The 26,901-nt window shown below is 38.1% G+C and overlaps 1 protein-coding gene and 1 long non-coding RNA gene across 22 annotated transcripts in view; one reads left to right on the forward strand and one right to left on the reverse strand.

Moving 5' to 3' along the window:
* Positions 1–2,698: 2,698 nt before the first annotated feature.
* RNFT1 (ring finger protein, transmembrane 1) lies at positions 2,699–11,718 on the reverse strand. 2 transcript variants are annotated; one of them, XM_040532326.1, is made up of 9 exons: positions 11,606–11,718; positions 9,364–9,781; positions 8,953–9,029; positions 8,253–8,353; positions 7,456–7,609; positions 5,679–5,837; positions 4,748–4,813; positions 3,808–3,909; positions 2,699–3,634 (listed from the first exon to the last, which is right to left on the reverse strand). In XM_040532326.1, the coding sequence occupies exons 2-9, from the start codon at positions 9,737–9,739 to the stop codon at positions 3,500–3,502; spliced, it is 1,170 nt and encodes a 389-aa protein (XP_040388260.1). In that variant the 5' UTR covers positions 9,740–9,781; positions 11,606–11,718; the 3' UTR covers positions 2,699–3,499. The 2 variants fall into 2 exon arrangements, with proteins under 2 accessions (XP_040388260.1, XP_040388261.1); XM_040532327.1 differs by having other exon boundaries at positions 9,418–9,781; positions 11,606–11,710.
* A 21-nt stretch (positions 11,719–11,739) lies between these two features.
* Positions 11,740–26,901, forward strand: part of LOC121057743 — a 29,292-nt gene continuing 14,130 nt past the window's right edge. For 4 of the 20 annotated variants that reach the window (XR_005813932.1, XR_005813928.1, XR_005813929.1 and 1 more), the window contains exons 1-4: positions 11,825–12,513; positions 13,291–13,331; positions 15,810–15,857; positions 24,688–24,813. This is a non-coding gene — a long non-coding RNA (uncharacterized LOC121057743). Of the gene's footprint in view, positions 12,514–13,290; positions 13,332–15,809; positions 15,862–24,648; positions 24,814–26,901 lie in introns of all 20 variants that reach the window. The other 16 variants (XR_005813919.1, XR_005813925.1, XR_005813935.1 and 13 more) reach the window with 14 other exon arrangements.

Below are 26,901 nucleotides of genomic sequence, written 5' to 3' on the forward strand. Positions count from 1 at the left end.
TGAGTCAATTGTTCTTTTGAATATCCCTTTTTTTTTCTTACTATCCAAAAGCTGAACTGCTGGAGAACATTTAATATGCGTCCACGCTATATGGTGGATGTTTACTTCGGGTCTTATTCTCCTTTTAATATTAACTCCCAAACTGCTCTCACTGTTAATCACACTCCGTTTCCCAGTTTACAGAGAAGTAAAGGAGAAAAAAAAAGTTTTTAAGAACAAGGCAAATTACTTCAGTATTCTTCCTGTAGGTCCTTGATGATTTACTGTATGTGGCTTCTTTGTATGAACTTCTACAGATTGTTCTCTTCTAGATTAACTTGGCTTTGTAGCTGTGTTCAAGAAACAAACTTCAGCTGCCTTAGTAGGAAAAAAAAGGTAATCTCTATTCTGTTTTTCATCTTTCACAATTTACTGGAGCTAAATATACTGCAGAATAAGATGGATGTGAATAGCAATTAACTGAAAATTTAAACATATGCCAATCCAAGTGACCTATTTTTTTATTTTTTAGGAAGTAGGTAGGGCCTAAGTATAACAGTCTTTCATGACAGCTTTGAAGGAAAAAGGAGGGAGGTGGAATTATGCTTAGAACTTAAACGACCTGACAGATGCTAGTTCTGCTCAGTCTGTCTTTACCATGGGTTGGTACCTTCACCTAGTTTCTTTGGCTCTTGAAGAGAGGGTATTGATTGCCATTTGTCATCCTCTTCTCTGTTCTGTCTCCTACAGAATCACATGTGCTGGGTGTTGGTGTCTGTGTGTGCATGTGTGTGTCTGTGTGGAAAGCTGTGCAGCTACCCTAGCCTGAGTGGGCTTGATGAGGAAGAGCTGCATCTTAATAGCATGGTGCTGACAAGCGGATCGGAGAGGATGTCACTCATGGATGTAAGTTACTCGCTTCTTTCCTCTCTGTAACTAAGATGAGAATGACTTATCTTGTTTCATTTATGAAGTGTAAATCTAACCTGGCTGATAAATCTTTTAAGTTGTTTTTTAATAAACTGTGTTTGATAATATTACTGGGTGTGGATAATTCTCACTGTATCTTGAAGAAAGTGCATTAACTGGAAGAGATAATAGGACAAATTATTCTCTGATCCTATATCTGACTAATATTCACCCTTATTCTAGTAAGGTGGTTTTACTACGATGTGGCAGACAAAAAAAGAAAGAATCAGCAACAACGCAAGATTGACTTAAAACACTTACAGCATATTTTGTTGTGCTCCCTATGTTTCTAGAATACCAGGCAAGTTGGTTATTGTAGTTTAAGAAAAGGGCAAATGTGTCTTGGGCTTATTCACACAAAGCTTTTTTTTTGTAGGTGCTGTTTGTTGACTGAATTAAATATGGTACTCAAATTGCTTATACAGTATCCACACAATATCTGTATTAAGAAAAAAAACAAACACCACAACAAATTAGAACCCCATTTAGGTAAACTGTATGTTCAGAGTGTTTAGGAAAATCCAAATATAATTACATAACTGTCTGAAGAACCACATAAGCTGCCAATGTTCTGTGGGTGTTTCAGATTCAGAATCCAACCTTAAGTTCCCCCTACTCATTTTTGTTCCTTGACAGATTCAGTTCTTGTCTATCACTCAAGGTAAGTTCTGCTGCAGCAGCAGTCTGAGCATTAGCGTAGATGAAATTCAGATGACAGAGACCTGATCGTGTATCAACTTTAAATGCAAACTAAGGCACAGCTAGGTCTCTCCAAGGAAACAAAGAGCAATTTGTTCTGCCAGTACTGGAGGCATGAGCACTAGCCCATTATAGCACAGGCTGTGGCCAAGCACTAATTTTTCCCTGACACCCTCTGGCCTGCACTAACACCATTCAGCTGCACATTCTCCAATCCAAGTACCTCACCTGCTGGGAAAGGCCTCCCTGAGAACCAGTCTCTTCTACTCCCATAAGTTTCCAATTACAGACTTGGAAGCTTTTGCCTGTTTTCTTTAAGGTGGAGTCTTTTTCCCCAGTCACTCAGATTCCATGGTGGAACAACCATGCAGCACGCTTAATCTGAACTGCAGTAAACTTCAAACAAAAATGTAATTAACAAATATATAGTATGCTATAGAAAAACCCAGGCTAACATAAAAAGATACCTGTTAGCTTGAATCTTCCATAACATTAAGATTTTATTCAGAATCTTACTAGTATTACACTTAAGCTGTACCTTTAAGCACTCTCCCATCATGCTCTGTCAGCCCTATAAATCTGCCTGCTTCTGCTGCAACTTTGCAGTACTTGGGCACCCCGCCTGGCTGTTTGAGTTGCTACATCATTCATCAAGTAAGTGTTTAACTTTTTAATTCCTTTTTCCTATTTTAGAAGTTTCCTAAAGATATTCAGTTAGGACAAACTCAAGCTAATGACAACTTAATTTAGCTTTGCATGTAATAATAACGAATGTTTGTTTTGTTGTTGTTTTTAGTATTTTCTGAATAGCAAGGTGAGAAAAGACAAGCAGAAAAAAAAAAAGGAAGTAAGATAGGTAAGTTAGATCTATAATCACAATAAAGACTAGTCATGAATAAGTTGGAGCATTTGGGCTTTTGTTTTTCATAAGACATTAGTTTAACCAGCAAGGTATGCCTAGCAGTGAGCTGTTACTAAGTACTTACATGTAAGTTAATACTGAAACAGTAATGAAACTTGTTTTTTTATTCAATGTGCACCAAACAAATGATTTAAATGCATTTATTCTCTGATTTTTACGTATACCACAAATTGCATATATAATATAAAATAGATTCTCCCCTGTATGAAAATCTGGTTCCTGATGTGACAAGAAAATATAGTATTAAAGATCTGTTTTAAAAATACCAACCTCATAAAACGCCAAGTAAAAAACTAATATCAGTGATCAATTTATGTATTAAGCTTAAGATCAATTAGAAATCTGCAAGAACCTAAAGGGGAAACATCTTATTCTTGTGTCCTATCTCCAGGTAGAGTGAGAAATAGTTGCTGTTTTAGGTGCATGAATAAGAAGTTAATTTCTCTGATCTGTTGAGCTAGCATTAAAGGATCTTTAATGTCAAGTGTGATGCATAGCTTTAACTCCCACTGTAATCCAGAGTGTAAAATTTGCTCATAATCTAGGTTTTTGGTTTCAGTAATGTTAAAAGGATAAATAAAATTTAGCACAGTCTGGAACACTATTTAAACTTTTAAATAAAATGTTGAACGAAGAAGCAGCTGCAAGCAGCAATGCAGCATTTTTTAAGGATTTGATTGTTTCCTGGAAGAATCATGAGAGAAGCAATGCTGGCTTTTCTCCTTCCATTCTGAAAACTTATTTTCTGTACTTAAGAAGGCAAATTAACATTTCCTGCACTGTTTTAAATATTGGGATATTTCATAGAAGCATAAAATCCTAGATATCTAGAATTCAGAAACTCGTTCCCTGTCACCTACACTTTCACCTGCAGTAAGCTGGAAGACCTTAGCTTGTACAAATGAACCGTAAAACAAGTTTTAACATGCTTTAGAAAATCTGTAGATGCATAGATGTAGCTCCATCCTTCCACTTGTTAACATGGTCTGAAATAACAGTTCTGCAGAGTGGACACGTTTTTTCTCTATTAAACCATAAAGAGATGCATTCTTCACAAAATGTGTGCTGTAATGAAAAGAATGACAACTTAGAGCTTCTAAGCTCTTCCACTTATAAGAAGGTCTATTATTTGCATTGCCTCATTTCTAAAGATAATCAGAAGACAGACACTTGCTAATCTATGTTGTAAACCATTTTTTAAAAACGTTTGCAAAAATAATTCTGATTATGTGTATTACCTGACAGATAAGCAGAATAGGCTTCTGAAATTCAGCTTGACAGATAGCACAAATATCATCTGATTCAGAACACTGTCTCTTGCTAGCCATCACCCCATAGTGCTGTAAAACAAGATTTTTTTTCAGCAGATGATAGTTTCAAAGGGGGAAAAGAAAATGACAGAAAGGAATTGGGAATAAGGATATGTCAGGAGATACATGGCAGGAGAAATGTCCAATCCCTAATCTAAAACCTTGCTAGATTTTTCAACAGTTGTTTTAGGAACTATAGCTTATACCGTCTCCCCTACCATAATGTGCAGTTAATATCTTCCCCTGATAATAGCTGTAGGAAAAATCTGTAGCAGTTTTAAGTGACCTCCAAGCAAAACACTTGAAATTTCATCTTAAATTTGATCAAGACAGCACTTAAAAAAATCTGAAGTGCTTTAGTATTGTTGTAGTTCAGTGATACTGTGCTCTAAAGTCTTCTATATATTTTACTTCATAAATAGCAGATAGTAAATAACTATACCTGTTACTATAGAGGAAGATTATTGAGAAACTTTTAAAACTCTAGCAGATATTACTTGCATGTCAGTTATTTTGACAAGCTTCATTTTTCACTGATGTTTCTGCATAAAGCTTTACCTATATCCAACCAATATTTATTCCAGTTAAAAATTAGGAAAACAAGGATAGGTTATTTCACATAGTTTTATCTGAAGAGACATGCAAAATATTGATGGTTTAGTTTTCTTTGGTTCAAGTTAGCCCATAATTACATAGTCAGGAAACTCAGACGGTGAAATGGAGGAGTATGTGTAGAGGGATTACTTTAAAAATGCATTTGTCTACTTCTAGAACTTTACAAATTAATATATGAATGAGATATTTCAAAAAGAAGCCTTTTCATTTAAATCAGATCTACTGTTTTGTTATAAGAGCATTCAATACTCACTGGTCGTGTACAAAATATCCGTAAAACCTGTTTGAAGTTTCTCAATTGTCCAAAAAAACTCAAAAGCTGAAACGGGAAGGAAAACCCGAGTTATGTTGAAAGTCTTTCTCTGTGAGTTAAAGAAAGCTTCCAAGTTTCCATGCAAATCCCAATAGCAGAAGTGTCACTGTAATCTGATGTTGGCAGGAACATAAGCAAAGCAATAGTTCAGACCAACCCTATTTTTAGTTGCTTCATGTGTAGCCAAACTCAGAATTTATCCTGAAGTTCTTTTTCACCAATAGGTGGCTGTTCTTTGCAAGAAAAATATCATTAAGGTTATGAAATGAAGCACTCAATTGCAAGTATACCAGCATTATATACCGGCATTATTATTATATACACAGTAGTCTTTAGACTTGTAATTAAGGCACTATAGTATTATAAAGTGTTTTTCATGTTCAAAGTAGAACTTGTACTGAGATTGGTTACACGTGGGGCAGATGAGCTCTTTAGCAAAGTAGACAGGCATTTTAAACACTTCTCTAACTTGTTTAGCATCACAGGGGAATTCTAGCAGAGAGAATCTCCTTCCTTGGAAAATGCTGACATTTTTTAGCCATAAATTTCATCTTTATTTTTCAAGCTCTCTTTCTCTCAGTTTCTGATGCCAGTCTGATCAATGTCTGATTTGAGAAGGGTCCTATAGTAACAGTGTTCTTTGATATACAACCCCAGTCTCCCAGAACAGGTGCAGAAATAGACAAGAAGATTTAGGAAAAGTGGCTCGGGGTGCTATCAGTTTTGGAAGGTTGTATCGGTTAAACCGAAGCATCAACTTGCAAGTTAGTTCAAACGCTGAAAGGTTCAGAAATGTGTTAGCTTATATGCCTCTACCCCTCCAGTGACAATTACTGCAAAGTAGTTTAAGAGGACTGTAAGTCTTACGTACCTTTAGGATGAGGTAGAGAAGGCCCAGCAATATCCCAAGGGTCCAGCCTAGCACACTGTCAGGCTCCCCATAGCCAATAAGATAACGGAACCAAACTGGTATAGGGACAAACATACGGTAATACTGGCAGAGTTCTTCTAACAGCATGTACCAGTAGCCCTAAGCAAGACATGCAAAAGAATCTCTCAAGATGTAAAATACAAACACTTTTAAAAATAATATAGAAAAGATGTACTAGCATTCTTTAGAGTAACTTCCCCTCATCAGATCTTGAAGCAAGTATATATGAAGGACAATACTGGAAGAATGAAGACCAGATGATAAATCTCACCACAACTGTACAAGCAACAATAGCACAATTAATTGCTGTACTGAAGAAAAATTAATAGGCTAAAATAGGGTGGCTTTGTAGGATACCTACCTACTAGAATGCTATCAAACTTGCTTTCATAAGCATTTAAAAAGTTACCTGAAAAAGGAAGCTAAGACACAGATCAGCTTGTCATTACAAGTTTTCACCATTTAGGATTAAAAACCAGTAAGGCCTCTCTCTTTATTAACAAACATAATGATTAGAGGAAACCCATTTCTAATGTATTTCATGCCTGTGTAAAAAGGCTTCTGTTGTGATAAATAACCCTTATATAGAACAGGGTAATAAGAAAAAGGTGGGGACAGGAGGAGAAAGAAACAAAGTACCTGGACTGAACAGGTAAACTGAGTTCAATAATGCCCTAGATGTTACTGAATAGTAACTACAAAAGACAAGTAGCCTTCACAGAGCACTGTCCACACACATGTATATGCTTCTAACAATTAAGTGTGCGTGTGTATTTGACTAATCATAGATGTTAGCTCTAATAACAGCGGATAAAGTACTCTTTGACTAATTTGACAGGAAAATGGCAAGATCTACCATTATTGACTAGATTCTTTCTTTAATTTAGCCGGTTTAGGTCACCATTGGTGTAATGGAATTTCCAATAACAATTTTTGGCTGTTGTATCGGTAGTTGTAGATACAGAGATCTTGATTATAAGCTAGTATTTCTCCAAATCATACATACCTAAGAAATACTGTTCTGGTACATTTTAAAAGATAAAACCTACAAAAACACTCCGTTCCAAAGTCCTATCGCATGCTAACTATATTTGTTCTTTTTTTTTTAAACTAGTACTAGTATGTTCTATTTCAACATAAAACAGATTATTTTTTGCATGTCTTACCTTGGGAAGCAGATAAAGATACATACCCACCAACCAATGCAGGCTTCTATAAAAATCATTAAATTTCATCGGTTTGAGAAAAAAAGCTATGAATCAAATTTATTGGTCTGACAAACATTACTAATTAAAAGGAAAACTGCTTTTTTTTAAAGAGAAAAATAGCCATTTACTCGCACAGGTGTTAAAATCTCCCCATGTCAGTTACCGACAAGCAAGTACAAAATTTACTGTACATCAGCTGGTCCATGCTAGCAGCCTGTATACGCATTCTTACATTGCTGCAAATAAACGGTTTCTTCATCCTACCACTTACAATAGAAATAAACCCACTTATCCCATGAAATAATACAAGCGACTGTTTCAGATCAGACTGTAAACCTTCCTTAGCACCAAGAAGGGAAGAACATGAAATTCACAGGGTTTTCTTGCCCAGTGTAGTGATGGATTATATACAGACCTTTAATTTAAAAGACTTACCTTTAGGTAAAATTTAATAATTAGCTAATTTTACCATAAAAGGATGCTCATAAGGATATCGATCGTTTTCTTACCTTGGATTTAAAGGACATCATAAAAGAAGGCACCAAGAGAATAAAGCACTTGAAGCCCATGAAGAGGAATTTCAGAATAAAGTCTGTGACTCCCACAATCCAAAGCACCTCCCAGAAGTTCTTAAAATCCACAGTAGGGTTTAAAAAGATTAAGCTACAACAAAAAAAAAAAGTATCAGAAGTTACTGGAGCATGCTGTTTAAAGGAAAGCATAACCAGAGATATCACAGCATGCTTAAATAAATAAATAAATGGTTTACATAGAGGAGAAAAATACTTGCTAAGAAAATGAACTCTTTATTATAAATTGATCCTTTATGATCTCTGGCAATCTCTCCATTTCTGAGCCTTCTTTCATGGCAAACCTTGTCCTCTAGAGATGGGCTTTCTTTTCCATTTTTGCAATACAGTCTTTGACTGATTTACAACCAAGGCTGTAGCTACAGAATAATAACAGTAAAAAATAAACGGCAGATATAAGCCCCCCAGAGTGACAGAATGCTACGTATTCAGTATGCTGAAGGCAAGGTGGTACGATCAAAGCTGGGAATCAAACGCAGCCACTTCCCCCATGGCATAGTACAGCCTTTAAGTTGAGTTCGTGGTCTAATTTTGCAAATTCCAACACAACGTTTTTACGGACAGCACTTGTTCAGTTTAGCGGAAGAGGAGAAATGAAGATTACAATGAAAGAAACCAATGCTACAATTAAAGAAAAACAACTGTTGCCCAGATAAAGTGTTTCCAGTTAATATTTTATTAATTTATGATCTGAGTGGAGATGTTCCTCTACTTACCTGTAGTACAGTGACTGAGAATGAAAGGTGTAATACAAGAGGAGAGATGATCCAGTTAGGTATACTAGTAACCAAGCACATTGCAACTTGGAGCACCGTTCCTGTAAGATAATTGTTAAGACAAATTACAGCCCTTATCTTGGTAAGAATGTCTTAACTGTGTCTCCAAAGCACTAAGTCTATCATACTTGAACAGTTATTGCTAGAGGTTTCCATACTAACTCATACTGATTTTAGGTCAGATAAAACTGTAGAACTCATTGGAAAAGTAAAGCAGTGATTCTAATGTTTTCAACGTAATTTCTATGTGTACCAAGGTCTTTCCTAAAAACACACCAAAAGCCATCCCACTCTGAAGGAACAACAAATTTTCCTTTGAGACTGCTGGAAGTTTAAACTATCAACTGCTATTTGATTCCAAACATGGTTAAGTTCTTCCATAAACTGCAAAAATCTTGTATCACTTGAAGTGATTTCAATAGTCAAAGGGAGAAAAATTCTGAATTTTGCAAACTTTAATCTGAGAAGTTCTACACTTTATAAAAGCATTAAGATTTACAAGACTGCTTCTGTCTTGAAACCTATTACACTTAGTTTTATTTACCAAATAATGCTATCACCATTCACATTTCCTTTCAAGAATCGATGGATAAAGGTCTTGGTTAACTTACAGAATTCTGTTGCATAGGGTGATACTTACTCTTAGAAAAACCTGATTTACTATGCTTTTGTTTGCATACATATAAGTTGTTAGCAGCCCAATTCCAAGAGAAATGCCTATTAGGAAAAAAGGGTCAGTTATACACAAGAAATTAAAAAAAAAAAACATACTGAATTGGGTTTAATAAAAAAAAGCCATTTCTAGTATTTCTTTGTGATTTCAATTAATAGCTCAGACTATCAAGTCAGAATAATTAAGCATGTTTTATATGTGCCAGCAAAGGAAGCAGAAGCCATTGAAATGTAGTTCAGTAAATCTCTATTTCTGATGAACAAAGCAAATAAAAATATAGCTAAAAATAAATCAAATTATATCTCAGGCATGGTTATCGGCTTATCTTTGTTTGGGGGGAGGGTCTCTTCCCTCAGACCGTGTTTTGTTATACTCTACCAATTATATGCTGCATGATCAATTTGACACACAGAATCAAGATATATGGCAGACTTTTGTGCAGCCACTGGAGGAGGTATCTGAGCTCCGAGAGGGAGCTGCCGCTGTGTTCCTCTGAGTCTGGAGCAGAGTCATCAAGCCCCCCTGCTTCATTGTGGGCATGTCCGTGTGAGCGACTTTGGGAACCTGGCCTCGAAGGCCGGGAACTCGCATTTTCTCTGCCTTCTCCTGCAGCAGTGCTTAGCTGTATGTGAACATCTCCGCTATGATGGCATGAGCTTTCTCCTGATGACCTCGCTGCGTGGGTGCTTTGAGAAGGTGAAGAGTCATCACCACTCCCTGGGACGTTGTGGAGATGACTGCAGTTTGCTTGCATGGTGGGATTTTTTTCTGGTCCAGATTCTTACTACTTTGTCTCCTGGAATGGGAAATAAAAAGTCATCATTGAAGGAAGAGTACAACTATGCAGGGAAAAAAAAAAAAAACAGCACAAAAATACAGTAAATTGTATTGAGTGATTGCCTGCATGAAGCAAAGTAAAGGTTCTCTTAACAGATACTGGCTCTCTTCATTCTGAAAGCTGGTGTGCTGGGTTTGCACCCTATCATCACGGGGCAACTTTCTGTGTGCCATATTAAATGGCTTCCTTTCATTCACATGCAGATTTTCTAGCCTGCAGTGAACCTGGCTGCCTTGGCAAAATTTGATGTTGCTTCGGTGCAAATGAGACCAGCAAAAGCTGTTGAATTGGAGACCAACACTAGCTGGTACAGAAGAGAGCTCAGAAGTGCTGCCTAATTTCACAAAAATAGTCAGTAACAGTAGTAGGCCAAAAAAAGGAACAAATGATGGGAAGGAAGCAAAGAGTACATTTACATGCATCCACAAAATGGTGTTTGTTCAGACAAGTCTAGTCAAAAGGCAGCGCATATTCAAAATTGAGGGCCATTATAAGATTAACAAGAGATTACCCTGTCTGGGTAAGCAAGCAGAACCCAGTTTAATCTATATTGTAAGAAGCATTTGAAAGAGTCTGGACCATCTGGTTCAGGTCAAAAAAAAAGAAGCGCAGCCAACGAGCTGGGTGAGACCACCCAAATGAGGATTTCTTTTTTCCTTTGACATCCTTCTACTGTCTTCTTAGACGGTTTTTCACTTCTGTGTCTGCCTTTGCATTGATGAAAGTGTCCATCTACTTCTCTGGGGTGGTGTGGTATCATAGTAATAATTTTGGAGAATGCTCTGCTGCTGGATTTTGCAGTAGTCGTCACTATCAAGTAGCATCATCAAAATACTGGGAATTATGTTATACTCCTTTTTCAATAATTTAAACTCCTCCAGATTCTTCTTTGAAATTAATTTTTCCACAGCTTAGAATACATGTACACTTAGTTTCACTGGGGATATCGAATGGTTAAAGCAACAGTGTTTTGCTATTTTGTAAGATGAAAAGGTAATTTTGCACAGCAAGAAATTCTTAATGTATTTGCACAAACCTGAGAGTCTTTAGCCTCTAAAATTGAGGTGATAACAGATGAGTAAGTTGCATGAATTTATACAATAGAACTTCTTACTACCATTTAGAAATGCTGCTGCTACTATATTTTTGTTGGCCAAAGATTACATCATGCTTCAGCGCAGCCAAAATTCATGTTCTGTAATTTAATGCAGGAGTAAAGCCAATAAACTGGAAATAGTATTAACTTTACAAACAGCTCGTCTCCAGGATTGGGCCATGAATACTGTTTTTAAAAGGAAAACAACGTTAATTAGCAATCTTCGGTTAGTAAAACTAGGGCCTGCTTCTGCAAAACCTGACAGCACAGTGCTTTAAAAAAAAGCGAGCGAGCCCATTGTCCGAGTCACAGAGGCTCCTGCCTGACAAACTTGCAGGAACTAAGTTACGGGGCTGTAGTTCGGAGGGGAAGTTGTGGGGCTGTATTTCAGTGTTTCCACACGCACACATACAGCCCCACTTAGCTCTGACAGCACCTTTAAAGCCCCCTCACGCCGGGCGCTGCCCCCACTCGCTCGGGGCGGGGCTGGAGGCCGCGGCTCGGTCCCAGGAGGACGGGACAGGGCCGGGGCAGCGCCACGCGGTTCCCCCGCTCCCCACCACCCTCCACAGAAGCCCCGGCACCGGGGGGGAACCACCCCGGAGACGCCTCCCCCCTCCCACCCGCCGCCGTCGGGGGCCCCTCTCCCGCCCTTCCCCTGCCCAGGCGCGGCCCGGCGGCGGTACCTCAGGGGGCGGCGGCTCCTCAGAGGGCGGGCGGTGCCTCCCGCCCGCCGCCGCCGCTGCTGCTGCCCAGGCCGCGGCCGCCCGCCGCCTCCATCGCCGCCGCCGAGGCCGAGTGGGCGGGAGAGGGCGCGGCGGGGGGAGGAAGAGGAGGAGCCGTGAGGGGACGTGGAGGAGGAGGAGGAAGGCTCGGAGTTGCTGTGGCAACGGGCGGCCGCGGCTCCTCCGGGCCTTCGCTCCATGAGGGGATGGGGGGCTGGCGGGGGGGAGCCCCCCTCAGCGGCAGGGCTGCAGTTCTTGATGTTTTTTTTTTTCTATTGATAGCATCGGTTAAAATGGGTCGGGGGAGCAATAATAAGGAAGGAAGTGAAGGAACGTCCGTGTGGGCGCTGGGGTACGGTCCCTGCTCGGCTGTGAGCAGTGCTCGCCGCAGGGAAGTCCTGCTGGGGGGAATTGGTTGCGCCTCCTAGGAGACCTGAGGAAAATGCTGCCCTTGTTACTGCCGCCCGTAGCTCTTAGGAGAAGCTTGGAATTAAATAGATGCAGGGTTTTCTTTCAAAATGTGCTCCTGAATAAATTAGTTTGCATCCAGAAGTGGCATCTGTTTCCCTTGGCTCAGATACTTTTTGCAAGATTTTAGGTACGCAGCTCACGTTGAAGCTTGGTGCCCGATACCTGAGCGGTTTTGAAAATCAGAACTAAAACAGGAATACTTCTGGGCTGTGGGGTCAGTAACCCTGGGAGAGGGAGGGACAGACACTTAGACATCACATCTCATGCGCGGAAAACTAAGTATTTAGAGGAGCTAAGTGGCCTGCTATCTAGTAATTCCTGCCATTCCACAGCAAACCTCTTTTATACTTGAGGACTGAAGCAGCTGAAAACACTGGACACGTCTCTTTCTGTTGGAGGTAGGTTTGAAGGAAGCACCTGCAGCACTTTTACATGCCTTTGTGATGTTATTGCTGACCTTCGAATGAATCTGCATCCAGAATTTCTTGACTGGAAATTTCTGCCCTCCTGTGAGGGAAGAAGGGATTAGCTTTTGCATTTCACTTGGGCTGCAGATGATGTGTTGGAATCAAAATAAAGCCAAACTTGGGCTAGTTACGACAAATATGCTTAAGTCCTAAATAAGCCTCCTATTCCTGTAGGCCCTCTGAACTAAGGAGACCTTTTAATTTGCAGAGAATTATCATCTTCTTATTATTATTATCTACTTCTCAGGAGCAGCAACAATGCAGATTTCTGAAAGCACTCTGAGAATTATATGGCTGTATCCCCATCTTATGCTATAAGTGTGTAACAGTACTCTTATATTTTTATGATGCTCTACCTGTGTTATGCTTATGTTCGTTCTCTTAGTTCAGTAGGTCATTCTCATAGTGTTTAGATTATGAAGGACAATGTGGTTTATTTTAACTTGATTCTCAAATCAGGAAGAACAATTATAAATCTTATTTGTAAGTAGTATTTTATGATTGGAAATTATGCACGCCTTCTGTACATGCTTTGAAAGTGTATAAATATAGAAAGCCTAGTTCAGCTGTTCCTTTTTTGTAATTATAAAATGCATTAAATCGCGCATGTAGTTTTAAATCAAAATTGTTCTCAAACTTTCTTACATGCACTTGAAGTACGAAAATAATTAATGGCAAATGATTAATCAATAATGTTTGCTCATGTAGGTCACTTGCTGATTTATCTCCAATTCACAACTCATTAGAAGGTATGTAGCTCTTCAGTGATGTTGTTATTTAACAGGTATCTTTTCACGATGCTATTAATGACATCTGGATTTAGTCACTCCTTAAAAACAAGATAGACTTCAGAGATTATTAACATAAAATTTGAATCCTCTTTCCATGGGTATTGCATATGTTGGGTTATGTAATGCTTAATTATAAATCTACCAATCTGTATTTTTGACTCGCCTCCTAGAATGCCTATAAATCTCACACAGAGAGACAAACCGCTGTCCAGGCATGTTTTCAGGTGGGGAAAGAAGACAGTCTGGAAGCACAAAGATATAAGTAGCCCCAGACTTTCCCATCCTCCTTGGTACAGGTAGTACCTCCTTAATTGATGGTATCAGCAGATTTCATCAGCTTATACTTGCTTTTCCCATCATTGTTAATAAATGTGTGAAACAGTATTGGAACAAACGCTGGTCCTCGTGGAACTCTGCTGGTGCTGCCCTGGCAGCGTACTACTTACCTTTTAAACAGTTACTCTGTACTAAAAGTTACCTAGTTTTATGCATAAAAATATTAGACGAAAGTATTTCACATCCTAATTCCTGATGGAGCTTTGCAAAGCTTCCCTCTTAGAACAGATTAGGGGCTTACAATCTTAATCTTCATTTCTTTTTCCACTTAATAAATTTTAACATTACTGTTTTTCAAAAAGGTGTGGAAGGAACTACGGTCCTTTAAAGTATGGTGCACAGCATGCATTTTCGGTGAAATTAGTAGGAATTGATCTCAGATGCATGAAAAGAAATTGTAGTTAATGATATGGTAAAAATTTGTTTCCTTGCTAGAGTATGTAAAATAGCAGAATGTCCTGAATATTCAAAGGCTTTATTGGTTGTCTTCATTATTCACAAAATGTTACATGAGTATGGAAGATGTGCAAAATTAAGGGGATTTAGTTTACACTGTTTGGAGGATTTGAAAATCTTAGCAAGAGGCTCAAATGACCTTTACAATTTGAATGCTTCCTGAGCTTCAGGTGCTCGATCCCTGTAAAAACTAGCTCCTGCAATTATACAACCTTCACTTCAATTTGAATTTTGAGCACAGGAAAACAGTTCCTGCATTCCTTTATGTAAGGCACTTCAGAATACAGACCAGTTTTGAAAACCCATCACTTGGGTGATTGCAGAGGAATCTGAATTTCACTGTTGAAGTTTGATTATGTAGGCTTTTTCCAACAGACTCATGAGGAATTTAAACCAGGTATTTTTTATAAAGCAGTGACATCATCTTGTTCCCTGAGGTTTCCAGAAATCTTACTAGCCCTCTGTGTACAGCAACGTGCTGAATTCTGTTAAATCATTCTGTACTGAGAGTAATTCCACTGAAATGGTGTCATATAATTGCTTTAGGACTGGTGAATCAGATCCCAGAGTCTTGGGTTTTGTGTACAGATAGAGCCTTGAATGAAACCTAGACAGTGGAACCACAAAGGGCAGTTGTAATTTTTGCTCACTGCACAGGAGGGTGCTCAGCCTCTGTCTTTATCCGCAAGAAAGAGCGATTCCCATGGTCATTAGACTGAAGTGGAGAAGCTGTCATCTGGGCTGGTCTTTTCTTGTGGTGACATTGAAGGATCTGTTAAATACAATTACTCAAAAAATATTCAGCAGTTCAAGAATTTTAGAAGGTGCACGTTAATTGCTGCTTTGAGAGCTGCTTACAAAGGTATTTAGGTCAGAAGACAAACTATAATGATCATCCTGTGTGTAAGACATTGGTATTCTCTAATGGGTGTGTTTAAAGGTGCCAGAATTTTCAATAGAATCTTTGAAGTTTTTCAAAATTATTATTTTTTCCAATCTGTCTAATGTGTTAATCTGAATGTGTGAAACCTTGTGTGAATAGTTTTATTGAATAATGACTTCTCATATAAGTGAAACCCTACTCTGTGTGGGTTTCCTAGGAAGGGATTTGCTTAATTTGTATTTGATCTATAGTATCTGCTTACAGTCATATCCTTAATTATTCTTCATTTTCCTTGGTAGGTATTAGCATATTTAAGGTTCAAAAGACAAATGAATGTTCTAACGTGTCATATGATAGAAATATTTAAAAGTTATATTGGCTTATTAATCTAGGTTAGTCTGTGTTGGTTTATGGTGGGAAAGGCTTGGGGGGGGGGGGGTTTGTGACACGTTGTCAGTGGGAGCGAACGCTGTTTTTGTGAGGCTGATCCTACCTCAGGATGACGTATGGCTTCCTGTAGGTACTTATGTAACTGCTCTGTGTATGTTCCCATAGGGTGACAGTGTTTAACTCACAGAGGAAAAAAGTCTGCTTTTCTTTTGAATTATTAAGATTGTCTGCCATGAATTTTTTTATTTAACTAAGTACAACTGAAATGATATGAGAAATTCTATTCTGGTATTAGTTACCACTATATAAGTAAGAAAAATGTTGGTTTAAGCGTGGCTGAAAATTGACTAACTTTCTGTTCACCTTTTTAGAGATCAGTTGAACAGAGGTCTTGGGAGCTGTTACCTGCTCAGACTTTAGTGAGTGAGTTAACACATTCTGTCTGTTTGAAAACAATTCATTAAACCTCCATCTTGTACAATGTTAAAATATTCTGGCCCTCTGAATGCATATCTGTTGCTAAGGTAAAACAGTTATGTTTTTAAAAAGCGTTGTCATTGTAGGAAGATTTCCAGATATTTCTTTTCAGAACTTTCGGAATAAATACAAATACAGAATATAGTAGGCAAAATCTTATTTGTCGTGTTGAATGGGTTTCGTCCCATTAACGTCAGCACCTAAATATTTGCTTCAGTTCAGTCAATATTTACCTCGCTGGTCAATAAAGCTTGTTTTGCACTTCACAAAGTTAATATTTGCTTACTGTTTTTAGTTTGGTGACAATATACAAAATCTCTGTTTCTAACAATATAAAAGATGTTTTTACTTCTTTTTGAACAAAAAAGTTTTTATATTAACAGATGTGTTAGTTTATTAGGAAGTCTTACCCACAAGTAAAGCCATGTTCATCAAGTAATAAGATTAACTAGATTATGTGTACGACATTTTACAAATGTAAAAGGATATTTTTTGGGGGAAAAAAAGGTAAAATGGCTAACTATATTATTGAGTTAAAACGTAATTGTATAGAGCTGTAAAATAGGAATTGCACATTGGTTACTTTTATACTTGTTTTGTGCCAGTCAATTTCTCTCATAAAGGAAAAAGTGCCATTATTAATTAACTGATGGTTTAGTATTTTGTTTCTTAAAGTTTCTTGCATAAAACAGAGTAACTAGACTGAAGGAGAACCTCAGAAACAGCATGTAGATTTTTGGCTCATAGAAAAGTTATTGGGAGTTAAATTTTGGTAAATCATTGACATGTCCTAAGCAAATCCTTGTCATCGATATCCAGTGCATAATTTCTTGCATATTCTAGCTTTCCACAAAAGAAACCTAGAACACTAGTGTGGTTTGTTTTTTTGTTTTCTTTCTTCTTGGTCTTTTTTCTTCCCTTCCCTTTTTGAGTGTTGTAAATTTGGACTTCGTGGTCAAATATGTTAAAAGAAGAAAAAGAAACAGGTGGAAAAAAAAAAAGGAAAAAACTTCAAAGTTATTCATGATATTTTGCCTGATGCTGTTGCTCTCATCTTTGCTTCTCTTAAAAATTTTAATTTATCCTGAGAAGTGTTTTTGAAGGTTCTCATCTGATAGCAGGTGAGCACTTTGTTGATCTTTACTCCAGAAAACTCAGACTATGTTCAATTGCTCTGCTGGAGTCCTTGCTCACCAGTTTAGAGGTATAACAGAAGTGAGCACTGGATCCTTTTGAAAGCTCAAGAACACGCTTTTGCTCCCTCTCAGAAATATTCTCCAATATTTTGAAGAAATGATGGTCACCTTGTTTTGTACCAACTCTTATTGACCATCACTAGATGCAGTGTGTCTTCTGTGCTCCATTTATTTCTCGCCTCTCCTATATGTCTGGGTAGAGATTGAAATAGCAGTGTTTCAACAGGAAATAATTTTGCATTGATGTTTAGATTAATACACGTTAACATGGCTTTCTTAGTTAAATGCCATACAAGCAAAATGTTACTGCTACAACAGCCTAAACAATTGATTTGGTTTAGCTAAAACTCAAAGCTATTTATTGCAAGTATATTGCAAATCAGTGGAGATGACTGCTGTATTATAAAATATGACACTAAATGATTTTTCCTTCTCTGGGAAGCCAACACACTCTGATAGTTTTGTTTTCTAAGAATGGGATGTCTAAGCGTTAACTGTAAAAAGTGACATTAGGAGAGACTTCCCAGCTCTCAGAGGCCAAGATACTCTAACAATTTTCTGTTACAAAGCAATCACCATAGACTCTCTACATCCACCAGAGTTTGTTAAGAGACAGAGACTATGTCTATCATGATTTTCAAGAAGGGTTACAGAGAGAGACAAAGGTGCACAACTTTTCCTTAATTTTGTCAGAATAACAGGTAAAATTGAATATGCAAAGAGTGAGTAAAACATTTTCAGATATGTTAGCTGCAGAAACTTGACTGTGCTTTCAGCAGTCTGATCTATCTCTATGGTAATTTTTAGGACTTAATCCTTTGAGAGTATGTGATTAGTATACATAAGTGAGTAGTCGCATTAGAGTCAAGGAACTCCTTGTCCGTGAAGTTATTTGCATGAGGTTGTTGGGTCAAGGAAGGCCCTCTTTACCTCAGCTTTAAATAAAAAATAAAAATACTTGCTTTGCCATTAGGAAATCCGTATGCTTATGCCCACACATAGCTCACTGTGTTCTGATTTCATTGATAAAAGTAGTTTAGCTGGAGAGGAGATATTGACGTTTATATAATGCACACAATTATGGTTGTTCATTACATAATTTCTTATGATATGTATCACACAGAAACTCCTGCCTGTAGTTTTCTCATCCTTGCCCTTGTTTAAATCAGCTGTAGACTGACTGTAACAGCAACGAGCATGTTTCCAGGTGTTCATGTGGCTAGTAGTATAGTATGCTATGGTAATGCTGCAGCTCATGGAAAGTGAAAAATTAGTAACTGAATTATGCAAAACACAGAATTACTTGTTGCTGAACTTATGGTTATCATGTGCCCCTAGTTACTACAAAATCAGGTATAGACTTCAGCAGCATGGTGAAGAGGCAGCATGTTTCTGAACTGAATGCTGCAGATGAAACTGGCATGGTTTATGCAGTTGTTCATCACGCTTCCCTATGTTTAACTGTGCAAATGTTTTGGTTGTAAAAATTATGATGCAGATGTTAATTCAGAAGGCAAAGGTTTCTGGAATAACATCAGAGTACTTCTAACTTGAAAATTATTTTTGTTTTGTAAAGTAAGCACAAACTTAGCAAATTTTCAGTAAAGTCAAAGGAGGGACAGAAGTCAGATGCACAGTGGAGGAGAAAATGTGGAGATGACCTTTGGATCCTTACAGCTGACTACTCCAAGTTTCCAAATGTGACACTTAATTTCCACAGAAGAATTTTTCCCTTGTGCATTTCATATTTGTATCATAGTTGGCTACATGGTTATTTTGTAGTGGTTTAGTTATAGTATAATTGAATATGTGGTAGCACGCGCTCTTTGACTTTCAACCTGCCAGGGGCTTTGTCTGCAACATATGGTTAAAAGATAGTGCCATCTCCTTGGTATCTGGTCAAATGAGATAACACTGTTGTTTGTTAAGCAAGTCACATTTGTTATCTTGCTGTAATGTACGCTTTTCTTCCAGTGGCATACTTTAAACCAGTTTTGAGTAGGTAGAAAAAATTCAGTATGTTTGCACATATGTCGAGAAACAACACTAGCATCTTTTTGCAAAGACCTCCAACTCAGTTCCTTGGAGTGGTGATTTTGTGATTTATACAGTTTGAGACTAGGGTGAGACTAACTCATTAAATCTTATGGTCTGAGTTTTCAGATGAATTTAAGTGTCTGAACTAAATCATAGCACTCCCATACCACTCAAAACTGTCAAATAAGAGTCCGTTTATGATAAAGATCATCTTAATTTAAAGAAATATCCTTCTGTTCTAGCTTACCCAACACTTTTCACCTTTAATAGAAAGAATTAATGCAAGACTGTTTACAAGAGAACTTGCTGCTTACCCAAGAACTGCTTACAAAGTGAAACACTGGTGCAGGAATACTGTTACCCATCTTAGGCTCTTATATAACTTATTTCAGAAGATTACATATTACACATAGAAGTTACAATGATTAAGCATGTAAGCTTGCTTGACTCCAAGTGTGATGTTGTCTCCCCTGTTTTCACTAGAAAATGACTGTCTTGCCCATCAGTTTCAGCCAGCTGTGTGCTCACAGATCAAAAGTACAAACAAAATGCTGAAGGCCATTTGGGCTCTAGCAACTTAACAGACTTATTTTTGTTGATATGGCAACTGAAGCACCAAGGTTTAAGTGAAAATTGTAGGACTTGATTGCCTGAAGTTAGGTAGGAAATACTCAGATAAGTAAATACGTAAAAAGGCTCCTTTTTGAGTGATACACAAAGCCCTTGTAACTTGGAGACCTGTGCATGTCTGCGAAAAAGATTTCCTAATATGTGTAAATAAGGATCTGGATGTGTAACTTCAGGCATTCAAACCTGAGAAGTTTGGTCTACTACTCTATTTCTCCTTTTGATGCTGAGTACATCACACCACGCTGCTTGGGTGTTTGTTTTTGTTTGTTTTCGAATTATCATGGTTATAATTTTGACAGTAGCTTTGTAGAAGAGAAGACCAAATGGAGATGTCAACTGTGTGAGCAGGGACAAGGAACATATGGTTGGGTATATGCAGACCACCAAAAGATTCCTTTCCTCCCAGTGAGAAGGGAAAGAAAGCTACAGAGAACAGCAGCATCAGGAAAGGGGGATGGCTATAGGTCAATGAACCGATAAATTTAGCATGTTACAGCACTGTTAGAACTCCAGCTGTAATGTAATAGATGCCCAAAGCTTTTGGTAGCATGTGTGGATTAGGGCACATACAGACTTCTCCAGACTTCCTGGTCAGGCATCCCTTCTTGCACAATACACAACATCTCTGTACAGAGGGTATTGCTCTGTGCCTCTTGGCAGAAAGAGCCTGCAGAATGTCTTCTGCACGGTCTTCAGTGAGGCTAGCGTTGTGTTCAGTGTTTATGGAAAAACTAGTTCAAGGCTTGCAGAAGAGTTGGCATATTTGTTGAAATTTCTTAAATGCATCACAGTGATAACGGCATTTTTCTTGTGTATATTTCGGTGTGCAACAGAACATTCTTTTTCTTGCTAATGTAAAAAAAAAAATATAAAGCACTGCAACAAAATAATACCTGCAGATCCTGCCCAGGGTCACTCAGATATCCATCTAACTTTTTATGGTACGTTCAGAGAAGGATGTGATAGCAGATAAAGGACGTGAACCAGTGAAACTGTGGTCAATGGAAATGTCGTATATATTTCATTGTTTATATCCTGACACTGTAATTCTTCTCTATCACTGTATAATTGCCACAATGTTAAAATATAATTGTAAAATGCTTTACTCTTTCATTCATGTTTTGAAACGTTATACAAGTCACATAATTGTCTACATACAGAACTGTTTGTCTGTGCCTGTTTAACAGGTACGCATAATTCATGTCTATTCTTTTTAAGTAAGTTTCTCTTGAACTTAACCAAGTTTACCATTTTTCAGCCTCCAATGCTGCAGTGAAAATGTACTTCCTTAAATCTAGTTTGCTTGCAGACAGAGGCTGACACAGTAGATTTAGTACAGCTGCAGTATTAATGTTCAAAACTCCCATGCTGCACAGTTTTCCCAAATGCTACATAAAAATGCTGTGCAGTTTCTCACTCCAAGGCTGCTCTGTTAGGGCATTAACTGACTGTATGCCTCCAGTTTGGTTAATGTTTTCATTTATACACAATGCAGCTTTGCACACTCACCCGAATTACTATCTATTGCAAAATAACAATGGTGAAATTGTAATTTTATCTGATATTGGGTTAACATTAATTTTCAAACTGTGGAAGTCAGAAAATAAATCTGGGAAAGGACTGGCCAAGTGGAAGATGCAGAACCACAGAAGAGTTGCTAGAGGATAACTGTGGTTATACGTTGTACTTATAAGCATTTTTAACTAGTTATAGGAAAATATAATTGAGAAAGTTTCTGGAAGTATAAAGGAAGCAGCATGGATTTACATATGGACTGTAGTAGTGGGAGGTGAGGGAAATGCTCACCAATCTGGGTCAGTGCTTTTGTTGTCCCCTGTCACAGCGTAGAGTTAACCCAGTTACAGAAGGGCAGCTTTCCCACATTTTTGGTAGTTTTTTGAGGCAGGTGTAAGGACTTCAGCATGTACTAGGTATAGCAAGTTCTTGGAGATAAGTTTGTAAATCATATTTCAAAAGGTGATGGAGGGAAATGTGGGTTTCTTTGAAGGCCTGGACTGTAGGGCCTTGGTGTTCTGGATGTTGTTGAGTTTCTGGTCAAGAACAAAACAGACCAAAATAGATTTCAGTCTTTGATCTTTCCTTCTGCTCATACATGATAGGACTGTATGCTTTCACAGTTTGATAGCAATCCAGCCTCTTAATCATTTAATCCTTAAAGGCAATGAATAGCTTCAGTGCTCATTTACTTTTACCAAATTTGAGAGCAGTCCGTTACACTGAACAAAGCATTTGAATTCAGGCTTCAAGTTAAACTGTTTGCCTGCAAGCTGTGCACCTTACAGGCTAGATTTCATTTGGGAAGTGTTCAGAAATGTAAATCATTGGGTTTGTGGAGTAGATGAATTTTCAGAGCTCCGCAACAGCTAAATAACAGTCAGAGGATTACAGTCTCCTCCATTTCTTTTCATGTCAAAAGAATTTCTATTATTTTTATCTTCTAAATAAATATTTCCTCACCTTTATTTTACCTAGGGTCCTTTTTAGCAACCAACTGTATTTCTTGACCCCATCAGTTTTCATTTTTCTGTCCAGGTTTGGAAATCACTTCACCCCATTTCATTCAGCCTCTGGTGGTCCCCTGCGTCCAGATAAATCTCAGTTGGATTTCTTATGGGGTCGGTAGTGGAGGCTACAGAGCTGTGCAGCATCCTCGCTGGCACTGCTGTTGCATCTCCCGCAGGGAATGCAGTGTCCCACAGCCAGCAGAGCCCTGGAGGAGGAAGTAGCACAGACATTCTTCGTAAAGCAGAGAAAATAGGTGCAGGCAAATATTTTAAATCGAACTATAATGAAATTATTGTTTATGGCCTAGCTTCTACCTTACATCCAGAATCTGTTATTTAGGTGATTGGGCCAGCAGGTGGCAAATATAATTGAATTCAAGAAAATAAATAAGGAAGTAGGCTGGGGACTGGTTGCTAAAAAGATGACATCTCGTTTACTAATTAGGAGGATTTATGGCATGCTGCACATAAAAATAGATGATTATTGATAGCTCATCTTGATCGTGAAAGTTACCATTTCCTAAATGCAGTGCTGCTGCAGCAGTGTGATGTGCTTACAGTGTGCACAGGGAGGCTGACCTCGTGTTAAGCCACCTGCCATGGGCTGCAGTGCCTCGGAAGCTGCGAGGGCAGGAGCTGCGGGCTGTGCTGCTGCATTGCTCCTGGTGTTCAGATGTGGCCTCGGGTACCCACAGGTTGCACTTCTTCCTCTAACATAGAGGTGGAGAACAGAAAGAATTGTATCTGGTTCTGTGTTAGCAATAACCTGAAGCAAACCAACAGACCCACTGCACTGGATGCTGTTATTGTCACTGGCATCTTTATGAAAGGCTGCACAAAAACAGTGTTACTAATTTAGAGAGGAGGCAGCGAAAGATAGGGTGTGTCGTATCTGTCTTTGAATGGGCAGGAAGAGAAAGGGGTTTGGACTTCTTTTTAATTAATTGAAAGAGAATGTGTAAAAATGATAAGACAATAGGAAAGTAAGATGGAGATTGCTTTTGAAATTCCCATATATCGAAGTAGCAATCTGAAGGTATTTTAAGCGGAAATCAGAAATGGATATTAAAGCATGTGTCAGTGGAGGCTGCTGAAATGGAACTCAACTCTCTTTCTCTGCAGTGAAGATAACTGCCATTTAGGTCAATACCATCTCATTAAAGTTGTTTTAATGTTCAAGGCTATATCCGTTACTGGTGAGCCCATCGTGGCACCTACGTATGGATCACACATTTCGCTATGCCCTTATCTAATTGATTTTTTTGTACTACATTTTGGAATAATTTGAATATGAAGAATATCAGGAAAACAGACTTGTTTTGTTCTAAATGGAGAGCTCGGGCAGAACTATTCCTCACAAAAAGTAACAAACATCCAGACTAAATTACCATGGAGGAGATTGCAGCAGAGATTGTAAATATTATTTTGAGAGACATAGATTTCCTTCTGAAAGGAAAGAGCATTAAGGGATATGTCGAAAATGTAGAAGGGAGTAATAACAAAAAGAAGATAAGATAAATTTGGCTAGCCAGCCTTTTTTGCTATTTCATGTCTAATATTCATACTGGGGATCTAGCAGTTGCATCGAGCTGAGCTGAGTTAAGTCTTATGTGCCTGGTAAAATGGCGTTGGTTCTCAAGGGTCTGCTCCTTTCTCTACTGTCACCTAATATTTCTCTTACAATATCTGCACATTACTTCCACCAACCAAACATTTTTTTAAACAATTTGGAGAAAAATAAATAAAAGTTTGAAAGTAAATATTTTTGTATCCATTTTCCTGCATTCACTTGTTCAATGAGTTTCTTTATTGCATATATTTTCAAGTAATTTGTGGTGATAAAATGCAATGCTGAAGTAAGCTATGTAGTGAATTAAAATTTAGATGGAAAGAGATTAGTTTAGTTTACATCACACCTCTTTGAAATACTAAACCTTTCTTATGCCCAGCAACAAATAAATTAATGGACAAGGAGTCAGAAAACCTTGCACTTTAGTGTTGAGGCAGGTGCTCATTCCAAGCTATGGAATAAGGTGGTTCTTTTGGACAGAGAACTTGCACTCTGCATTTGACAGAGCTGCTCCGAGCAGAGTCTCACAATGCCCCAGGAGACGGGATTTTAATTGATTTGATGGGAAACAAAAGGTCTAGAGATGTCTTGATCTATTTGCCGTTACTCAGTTGCTAAGAACTGATTTCTCTCATGAACAATCCAACTTTGTGTAAAAATTATTTTATTTAAGATTTAATTGCAAAATGATTCAGACTTTGTGTATTGTATACGTGAGTAAAACAATTTTAGGCTTTAGTATTTGTGCTGTTTTATATGTTTGTGTTTAATGCAGCTGAAGGATATTGGGTAAAATGTGTTTGACTCATTAAAGGAACTGCCAACATGCATTTGCCTGAGTTACCTCAGTGGTGGAGAGGAGAGGATGAATTCCAAACACATCATCCAGACTTCACAAGTCTGCAGAGATCTCCAAAGTGAACTTCTCCATCTGCGTTAGGTAGTAAATAGCACTCTACTTTTGCTGCATGCAAATGCCTGAATATGCGTGCTCATTCTCTGTACTTAATCCATATGTTCTCTGTAATCTGTAGGTCTTTGTCTAGTTGTATGTATGCATGTGCTTTCTGGACTGAAGTCACTAAACACTAAGAATAATTGGGTGTATGTAAAGTATCCGAGTTTGTACACGTGTACAAGATACAGGAAAAAATCAGTTATTTTTCATTTTGAAACAGTATAAATAATGAATGATGCTTGAGCAAACAGCGATTGCTATTTGCAGTTTAGTTTTATAATTTAGTTTTGTTTCAGTTTACCATGTTAGCTACTACACGGCCCTTGGAAATTGATCAAGAGAGAAGAATGTAATAATAAATACAGAATGACAATCCAGCTTCTTTTCATTACCTGGCTACTTTCTTACTCTGTTGATGAAGTAAATGTCTTTATTTGCATTCAGGTATAAATGTTCCTTATTCTCAAACTTAATACAGTGTAATAAGTCAAGGTTGCAATTGTTATTAACATCTGAATACTGGAAAATAGCACTCACCATTAATCAGTATGAATTTTTATCTTAGTATCGATTATGATGCTAATCATCAGTATGTATATTTTTTTGTCTTTTAGCAGCATTTCTTAATGATGATGGTGGGACTGCAAAGTCCGTGTTAATAAGAGTGGCTGCTAGTTATCTTTGTTTGTTTGTCTGTTCCTTGTTCAGCGTGTATATGCTTAGTGGAGCTTTTGTAGGCTCTGACTGTGTAGATGAATTGCCATGCATTATGGCATGGGTTAAGACTATGTGTAGGCAAAGGCAATTGATGTGATCCCCCCACTGGAAGTGATGTTCTAAAGCCTGTCTATTGCATCAGAGAAGCTCCTGTTACTTTGAATCTTTCCTTGCATCACGAAGTCATAGTTCAGCCTGTATCCCTCTGTCGCTCTCTCATCCTTTGTTGGTGGCTGTAACTCTGTAAATTGCTTTATCTGACAAACAGCATTCTGAGTCAAAATGGATGACACAATTCTCTTCTGTTTCCTTGAATATACAAAAGTTTACTCTGCTATGGCAGAGAATTGTCTGTATTTACAGTAGTGCCTGGATGTATTTAAGTAGTGGGAAATGTTTTTGCGTTTCTGGTGTCCCGTATGGTTGGCAAAAATTGGCAGCAGCAATTATAATCCCCCTTTGTTCCGTAGTTGTAGTGCAGGTGCAGAACTTACCTTCTGTCTAACCTTCCTCCAGAGCAGAATAAGTTTTGCATCTGAACATCACTAATTTGCTAAATGTTTAGGGAGAATACTTAGCTCATAATTATAGGCATTCCTCCCCAAAATCTAAGTATTTGTGTGTTCACCCATCCTGAAGTGGCAAAAGGCAGGAGAGAGGGGAAAAGAGGAAGGGAGACTTTGCTTGCCCAAATCTGCACTTCAAAAGTAATGATGAAGAAAACAACCCTTGTCTGCTTCTCAAAACCAAGGCACCAGCATAGCTGCCTGGTGATGATTTTTAGCAAGCATAGTGGATATTGTTCACAGTTCTCTGCTTTAACACTATTTAGGCTTTGTTGTTCAATTTGTCCAGGGATCCACTGGCATCATCTTCATCGTGGGAGAGCATTTCCCCTTCTAAAGAGTTTCTGTGGGATCTCTTTCCACAGCGCGCACACAAATTGTGCTGTACCTTTCAACTGGGTCCTATAAATTAAAGACTCCTGGTATAGCAAAAACGCATTCTCTTCATTGTTGTTTTGCATTGTGTACCCGTGAAGGGTCCTTCTGGACTTAGTTCTAAAGGAATAATTATACTATTTGAATATTAATCATCAAAGTTCTTTTATTGTTAAACCAACTTTAAAGTAGGGCAAAACTGATTTACAATTTATGGCCTTGCATTCCAGAATTGCTGGTGTTGCATCTGATGCCCTGTTTCAGCGATATTGGCACCACCAGAAGGCTCAGAAGTGTAGATTCTAATCAAAAATTTTGAGATATACTTCAGTTAAGTGATGAATTAATCTTTCCTTATGAACTTCCAGGCTGTTATAAAAGGCGAGTAGCTGCAGCTTCCTTTGAATCAATT

The sequence above is a fragment of the Cygnus olor genome, chromosome 20 (genome assembly GCF_009769625.2).
Source record: "Cygnus olor isolate bCygOlo1 chromosome 20, bCygOlo1.pri.v2, whole genome shotgun sequence".
In the NCBI taxonomy this organism is placed as follows: domain Eukaryota; kingdom Metazoa; phylum Chordata; class Aves; order Anseriformes; family Anatidae; genus Cygnus; species Cygnus olor.

Excerpts from the sequence above, each read along its gene's own strand:
- RNFT1 (XM_040532326.1), bottom strand. The coding sequence starts at position 9,739 with ATGCAAGCAAACTGCAGTCATCTCCACAACGTCCCAGGGAGTGGTGAT. Across the intron at positions 9,030-9,363 it reads GATCATGCAGCATATAATTG|GCATTTCTCTTGGAATTGGG; the intron begins GTAGAGTATAAC and ends TTTTCCTAATAG. Across the intron at positions 3,635-3,807 it reads CTATTCTGCTTATCTGTCAG|CACACATTTTGTGAAGAATG; the intron begins GTAATACACATA and ends TTTTCATTACAG.